At 38.5% G+C, this 8,108-nt stretch overlaps 2 protein-coding genes across 6 annotated transcripts in view; both read right to left on the reverse strand.

The window, feature by feature from the left end:
- Positions 1-2,864, reverse strand: part of scai (suppressor of cancer cell invasion) — a 30,439-nt gene extending 27,575 nt beyond the window's left edge. For 4 of the 5 annotated variants that reach the window (XM_058776175.1, XM_058776179.1, XM_058776178.1 and 1 more), the window contains exons 1-2: positions 2,582-2,864; positions 2,076-2,145 (exon numbers count right to left, since the gene is read on the reverse strand). The gene's annotated coding sequence lies outside the window, so the exon portion shown is untranslated. The remainder of the gene's footprint in view (positions 1-2,075; positions 2,146-2,581) is intronic. The other variant, XM_058776176.1, reaches the window with a different exon arrangement.
- A 773-nt stretch (positions 2,865-3,637) lies between these two features.
- ppp6c (protein phosphatase 6, catalytic subunit) lies at positions 3,638-7,813 on the reverse strand. Its single transcript, XM_058776217.1, has 7 exons — positions 7,655-7,813; positions 6,902-6,997; positions 6,728-6,793; positions 6,466-6,607; positions 6,276-6,355; positions 4,970-5,179; positions 3,638-4,519 (listed from the first exon to the last, which is right to left on the reverse strand). Exons 1-7 carry the CDS (start codon positions 7,727-7,729, stop codon positions 4,271-4,273), a joined length of 918 nt encoding a protein of 305 aa, XP_058632200.1. The 5' UTR covers positions 7,730-7,813; the 3' UTR covers positions 3,638-4,270.
- Positions 7,814-8,108: the final 295 nt, after the last annotated feature.

Here is an 8,108-nt window from a genome sequence, read left to right on the forward strand (position 1 = left end):
ACTATGAACTATTAAAAGACCAGCCTACTTGGACATACAAAGTCCAAATAAAAACAAATAATACTACAAAAGATCAGTCATTACATGAAATTAAAGCTGCAACCTGCGATCTCTCTCTCAGTTAAAGAGGTCACGCAAACACATATGCTGACTAATGCATCTAACCTTAGCGCAAAGGCCTACATGGCTGCTCATGGTAATGGATTACCGTCACTGTGAAACGTCAAGACTCAAGAAAGAGTGAAAGTGAGTTAGGGATGAAAACATGGTGGATTTGGTGGCTGAAGAGCCCAAGTCTCTCTTAACAGTATTCAGATGCACACAGGAATGTGGTAAGTAGTAAACGCAGAGGAAAATAGGACAGGTGTCCTATATAACACGACACAAACAGAGGGAGCGAGAGCCTTTGCTATGCTTATGAACTAGCTTGCAACCTTACCCTAGCTAAAAAAATAAAATAAAATAAACTTTCATTGTGCTTTATGCAACACAAATTTGATTGGCTGACAGAATCAGTGTTTCCTCTCACTCTATATGATCCCTCTGAACAGGGTTTCTCTTACTACTTGGCTGAGTGCCACTTTGTTGAACTCGGTGCTCAAGCCGAGCCTCGGGTTCGAGCCTCTATCGGAGGTTCGTTTACCAAGTTCGTTTACCATTAACCATCAGGACTGGATGGGCAGGCGAACTTGTGAAAAGCAAAGTGGAACGCAACGTTAGTGTGCACAGAGCGGGAAGTGGAAACCCTACAGAAAGTTTTGAGCATGCGAGGGAAAATCACCATCTCTCTGCTCAACTCACATATGCTGTTCCAGACCAGTTGAAACAAAACGCTTGATATTTTGTAACCATTTTCACTGGTGGAAAAAACACACAAGCTAACTAGAATTTTTTTGCCATATGGACCACAAGTTGTGGCCGACTTCAGTATTTTTATGTATTTCTGAGTGAAACAGAATCTGAATGAGAAAAATAGAGGGAGGGGCTTGATTTTATCACACCTCCTTTGTGTCTCTAGATGATGGTTGGAGGGGAGTGGTTAATGATGTTGTACAATTTTGATTTCATGTGGACTTCAAGAAATGTTGGACTCACAATGTTGTAGCTACTCAATGTCAGCGCAAAATGAGGTACTTGAATCACAGCAGTGTTGATAGTGACTGTTAAATAAGGTGCAGGCAACTAAAATCAATGGAGTTCAAATAAAATGAATATTTTAAGATAAACTATACCCGTTATTGTCAATAACTAAATAAATAAGAAAATGCTCATACACTTGTACCTATAGTAACAAAAGAAGAATGCTCTTCCACGAGCTCATTCTTCCATAACAAGCCAGTCTGCATGACGTCATTTCAGCCAAGCAACCTGGTGGCTCTTTTCACAAATGATGTGTATGAGAGCTGATGCTGAGAAAACATGCTTGTCTGCAACAAATCTCTCGGTTCCAGCCATCTGATGTCGGTTATTCTCGCACGATTATCAGAGAACCTCATTTGAAGTTCAATGCATGTTCAGAGCACAGCCGTAATAAGCTTCCTATACAATATTATACAATTCGCACATGCCCTTACAGTTGGATTATGCACGCACGGCCGATGCAGCCTGATCGTGAACAATAAGAAGACAGCGAGCGCTCTGCAAAATTCAATCCCGTGCTGTTGCAGGACAGAATGAACCCAGCTTGAACATACAGTAATTCCTGCGACAGCCAATGATTTTTCAACCGTCTTCATTCAATAATAATACAGAGATGCTTATTGGCTCGGGTTCCATTCACAATATCACTCCCGACTCGAATATCTGGGTGGACTAAAAGAAACAATAGACAAAGGGTGAGAATCAAAACTGAACGTAAAGCGTTTGGCAGCGTGCATCTCTGCGTAATAGCGCTCGTTCCGTTCATTGACCAGGAACGCGGACTGATTGACTGATCGCTGTTGTTCTACATCAATTTGCAGTTTGAAGAACAACAGCGATCATTTCTGTGACACTTCACACCATTAAGCCATCCAGCACATCTAAATGCATTTACTCAACTGCATCAAGCCTGTGTCTCATCTATAATGACTTACCTCTCACACGACGGCTGTCTCTCTCTTTCTCAGATCAGGATGCGGTAATACACGACAACTCTGTGTGACTCTGTCAAAGATGAAACTGTAGGTTGGATCGTGTAACGGTAATAGAGGCGACAGAACTGTTAACATGGTTTAGTGCGTTCAGAGAGCAGAAGCGTTCTTGTCCTCAAAATGACCATCAGAGTTGACCAAACTGTGGCTTTAGCGGATGCTGAGGCTGAATGGATTTGATGTGCTCCGTTAGGCTTATTTTACATATATATATATAGATATGTACGCTATACATATGTGGGGATGATATACATACACCATCCTATAAAAACATTGCGCTTTGACTGAAAGCTACGGAATAAAAATTATATTTTAGTGATGGTGTGTTTGACTGATGCTTGACTATCTTAGTCCACCAAGACGTGTTAACTTAAGTCGTGTTTCTCTTTTGCCTAACGCATACATCGCCGAGCATTATCTGTCAAAAAGTCACTGATTTGAAACCCAACCTGAGCACTGATGTAGTTAAGTGCAGCTATCTCCTGTTTCTGCTCCTCAATAACAGCGTTTCCAGGTAGAGCGCGCCTGTGAATCTCGCCCCGACACAAATCTAGACATCCAGTGCGGTGGCGCACCGTCATTTACATCCAGCTCATTCAAATCACCCTCCCAGGGAAGAGCAGGGAGTATCTGCCATTCGGCATCTACTGCGGTCGACGGCTCTGTCTGGCCAGTTGAATTTTCATTGACTGTTGTGGCAACCCGCTCAAACGAACTTGCTTGTCAGATCCCCACCGGTCTGTGAGTGACGTTCGATGCATTCCATTGGTTGGCTGCGGTGTCCGTCAGGCTACAACTTACTCATAGAGGCGGGACTAGCGTAGTACTGCCTTATGTGGCGCTGCCTGTTGGAATTAAAAGGGACGTGCGCCGCTCTGCGGCATCTTAATGTAGTGACTTTAACCCTTTAACTTTCACCACTAAAAGGAACTAATGAAAAAAATATTTTACTTAAAATTCTTATTAGTAGACACCTAATAAATAGCCCCAAGCATGTTTTTTTCTTTTTTAATTTATACAAGATATAAAACTCTTATCTGGTTGAGCTGTCAGTGCATGGCAACATTAAATCTTGATTTAAATTTAGAGAACTATTTCATGAGTAAACAATAAACATTCCTTTAACTTTATTAAAGGTCTTGGATACATTTCAACCTTTAGGGTCCACAAAGATAAACGTATTTAAAAGTCTATATAATATATATAGCTGTATGCTATATATGATGTCTTTTACAGACATATCAACCGTAGGGTCACGCATGATTTTGGATAATTACGGTAAATAAACATTTCTGCATTTCTCATATATTTAGCTATATTTCTGTTTTGTTGTCTGAGAGATTGCTCTCTCATCTCTTCCTTTTAATAGATTTAGTCCCCATCAAAATAAGATCAATGTACGGTAGAGATGTCAGTTAAAGGGTTAAAATGTCCATGTGTGCAAAGAATGTGATATTTTCAAGCTTCCATCCATTATGAGACAACACTAGAAATGTAACTTAATAATAAAGGTGTTTATTTTCAATATTTAATTGGTAAATGGGCTGCCGTTTTTCTACAATAATAAAATACAACAAATCTGAGAAGGCAAAAAAAAAAAAAAAAAAAAGTTAAATCAATACAATTATATTAATGTACAAAATAATCACAGCCTCCTTTGTCCTGTTGTCTGGTCATCGCCTCAACCCTTTTCTACACTTGAAAGCAATGAAAAAGAACAGAAATTTGGAGCAGACTGACCAGCACTTGGTTGTGTCAGTGACTATTTCTGATCTGTTCTCTGAAAAACACAAACACCACGGTGCTCTGATCAGGCGAGTTGTTACACCATGAACTTTTATCATTAAATGGTCAATGACTGTTAGATCTACATTTAAAGCCTTGTAAGAAGAGCATGAGGATGTCCACTTATTTACGGTCACATGCTCACATTAACAAGATTGTACTGACCAAATAATGACCTACTTAAACAGTCAAAAGAGTTCATAATCCTGACCATAGTTTACGGTTGTTATTCTAGAGAGCACTTTGATCTTTACAAAAATATGTGTTAAAAAAAAATGCAATACAGAGAAATGAAAGACCATAACAACAAACAATGAAAAGGAGAGGGCTGGACGCAGGTGACAATGAAGACCTCAGAGGAAGTAGGGTGTTGTCGTTCTAGGTGGTATGACCCTTTCCGAATCAGGAACGGCCCGGAATAACTTGGGCTCCCTTGTGTTCACGTCTTTGAAGACCATGATGGAGGCAATGTTACCGCAGCGGTAGCAGTAGTTTGGGGCCGACCAGACGGTCACCAGCTTCTCATCAAACATGAATTTGTAGCCCTCGTGAACCAACTGATGTGCACGGCAAATCAACTTCAAGTTGTTGATGTGAACAAACTTTAAATGGAAAGAGAGGGAAAAAAATAAAAATAAAATATTCAGGTTTTGGATAAACAGGAACATTTACTACAAGTTTTTACATTTACTAGTATGTCACACTTTTATCAAACAGCCAATACGTTGAATTGGCCTAAATGTTTTTATTATTTTCTGATTATTTCATTGTCAGACTAATATTTCGTAAAAAGCATGGTTCATCAAAATACAAAACTAAATAAAATTACATTGGTCTTAGTTTTGATCTGATTTGAAATTACTTTTATTTCTAGTTCTCGATTTACTGGGAGATGTTTTTGTAAAAAAAAAAAAAACAACTTGCACCAGTAAAGTATACGAGGATGACAACAACTATACCTCCATTTCAACTCAGGAAGCGATTGACAATATGCAGATTTCCAAACTCACTACCTACACAAAACTGACTGTACATTGAGAGAATGCTCTTACCTCATTGGTAACCTTAGCACCAAACAGCCAGCCAGCACCCCTCGGGCTGATAGCCCAGGTGTCCACATCCTCTGGATCGGACCAGACAAGATCACAAAATGCTCCCTTATGAGGAATTTCCTGATTGCGCTCAATGGTGCGTATCTGGTCCAGAGTTTTGATGTCTGGTGAAAGGCCACCATGTACACAAAGGATCTGCTCATCTATCAACTGCAGGAGAAATCAAAACATCACAGTAAGCACAGCAGAAGGAAAATGTAACTTTAAACAGTCTTTCAGACCGTTATAAAATGGTGTTGAACGTAGACCTACTAAAAATAATTTAAAATAAACATCTGGGCCCATATTCACAAAATATCTTAAAGCTAAAAAGTAGCTCATAACTCGCATATTTAGGAGAAAATCTTAAAAATAATGTGCGTGTAAGTCCTAAAATTAGGACTCCTAAATTTTTGCTGTAAGAGTATTTCAACTAAGCATTTTAGCGCTAAAACTAGCTTCTAAATCTGTGAAACGCTAGGAGTAGTGAAGAGGACTCCTAAGTCAATCTTGGTTGCCAATCTGCCTCAGAACGGAAACATTTTAGAAATGTTTGACGAATATGAGCTTTTAAAAAGGTATTGACTTTGGTTTTGGAGGTTGTCCCAACTCAATTTTCATTTGATTATTTTCTTGTTTTGATTAACCAGTCGGGCAAGAAGAAACAGCTGTTCTTGCATCCAGGTTTTTTTTTAATTACATTTGCATATCTTACTATCAGCCATGATTATTGCACTGTGTTAATTAAAAGGCTGTTTATATGCATAGGCCTATCCACTAATTGTTTTTGAGAAGCATACATGTAAGAGGCTGCAACATATACTTGTCTAATTAGTGACACTTAGCCTGCATTTTAAAATCTTTTTGAATATGGCAACATGATATCGTGCTCTACAATATTTATATGAATAAATCTCTGACAGAAAGCCATACCCTGTCAGCCAATCACTGTGTGCATAGTTAGTAACCATGCTGACATCATCCATAACAACGAGGTCAACTCTGCCCTTACTCTTAGCTTAAGACCTCTCTATTCCTTAGTAAAAATTTGTCTCAGCAGGTTTATGAATCGGTTTTAAGAGAAAAATATTTGCTAAAAACTTTTACTGCCATTTAGGAGAACTCTTAATGGTAAGATAAAATGTTTTGTGAATACGGGCCCTGAAGTAAACATGTAGATTTTGTGTACCATTACATTATAGACATAATGGATGAATATATTTAGTATAGTATAAAATTAAAGACAAAAAATAAAGGCAATACTTACAGCAGCAACAGTCAGCATGTCAAATACTTTAGTGCAGTATCGCCAAGCATTGGCATTTCCATATTTCGTTTGGCACTCGTCTATAAATGGAAGGAAAGAATGGAAATGAAAATCAAAAAACACTGCACAACAAAATATCAATACAATAAGTATATTACGATAGGTGTGCATTAGATTTCAGCCGTCTCACCATAAAAGCCATAGACTTGTGTTATCTGCCTGCTCTCGTGATTGCCACGCAACAGTGTGATGCGGTCAGGCCACTTTGCTTTAAGTGCTAGCAAATATGTGAACGTTTCTAAGCTGTAGTATCCTCGGTCAACAAAGTCACCCTAGAGGAAAGAAAACATAGCAATGTCTACTCAGTATACGCTTGGGTGGAAAATACGGTTCACCAAATATGAACTCAAAACAGTATTTATTATGTATAATTATCTTTACGGATACAATACCATGAAAATGTAATTTGTGTCTGGTACTTGGCCTCCAGTTCTGAAGAGTTCACATAAGTCATAAAACTAGAGATAAAAGGTTTAGATCAATATACATACATGTTGCCATATAAAAAAAGACATTGCCACAACATCTGCACACAACAGCCATGCTTTCATAAGACCTGCTCACACCTGTCCGTGAATATCCCCACATACAGTGACTGGAGTGGATACTGGCTGTACATTTGATTCTTCAAGTAGCAGGTCACATACATAGTCACACAATCTCTGTCAAAGCAATAGAAGAGAACACAGCAGGTTTGATCAAGTTTGTAAAGGAAGTAACATCACTGAATATGATAGCAGCAGCAGAGCAGATCACTGCATCATATTAATACATAAAGAACTCATTTAATTTACATTTTTCAATATCACAAATTAGTGGCTTGGATGATACTGTTATGAACTGCATTATGGACTAATTCAGAAGCCTAGATGTTTACGTACAGGAGCTCTATTTTCATACAAGAGAACTGAGGATGATTCAATCAAGACTGCAAACTGCTAATAATCAAATATCATAAAATGAGATTATCTAAAAGGCTGACTAAATGGAAAGTAACGTAGATGGGCGTTTCAAATTAGTGCGCTCGATAGCAATAACATAAGTTAGCCACCCCTGGTATTTACAAGAAATAATCAGTTAACACACCTTTATTACGACTAACTGCTTTTTTGCTCGTATATCCGGTTAATTCTGATCCCATGTATAAAATAAATCCCGGAACACACTGATTGGATTCATACGCAGCGCTAACGACTGCATTGCACTGACATACTGCTATTTTACCAGCCTTTACCGCGACCCACATGGCTTCAGAATTATACCAACAGCTATCATGTTTAATATTTTGAGAGAAATATAGAATTGCTGATAATAGTCACCTTTAAGTCGTTCTCTGGAAGGTATTTGCACTGTCTCGCAATTTCAACATACTTATCTAGGTCCAACGGCGCCATTTTAAGAACAACAGTCGATAGAAGAAGCAAAGAGGAAGTCTTTCTACGTCATGCTGGGCGGTCATGATTGGCACAAGGATCGGCCAATCAGCACTTTGATACCATCCTGCTCGCCTCTTGCAGGGTCAGTAGTGTCGGTGGTCATCATCTCACGTTCTCAAAATAAACTTGAAAAACACCGTTAGCAATAAATAGGTTTACGTTTTAGAAAAATAAATTAAATAAAACCAGTGAATAGTTAGTGCATCAAAGTCCAAGTCCTTTATTAAAAGCATTCTCCGTTCATTTACCACGAGGTGGCAACATAAAGTTGCCGTTTAATTAAATTCAAACTAAGTTCATGACACACACTCAGAGAAAAATTGTAAATATGTATGAA

Source organism: Onychostoma macrolepis, chromosome 05 (assembly GCF_012432095.1).
Source record: "Onychostoma macrolepis isolate SWU-2019 chromosome 05, ASM1243209v1, whole genome shotgun sequence".
NCBI classification, from domain to species: Eukaryota; Metazoa; Chordata; class Actinopteri; order Cypriniformes; family Cyprinidae; genus Onychostoma; species Onychostoma macrolepis.

What these genes read in the sequence shown, in the direction of transcription:
- ppp6c (XM_058776217.1), bottom strand. Translation starts at nt 7,729, where the DNA reads ATGGCGCCGTTGGACCTAGATAAGTATGTTGAAATTGCGAGACAGTGC. An exon ending in GTGGGGATATTCACGGACAG is followed by an intron (nt 6,794 to 6,901) that starts GTGTGAGCAGGT and finishes TTTTATCTCTAG; the next exon opens with TTTTATGACTTATGTGAACT. An exon ending in ACACAAATTACATTTTCATG is followed by an intron (nt 6,608 to 6,727) that starts GTATTGTATCCG and finishes TCTTTCCTCTAG; the next exon opens with GGTGACTTTGTTGACCGAGG.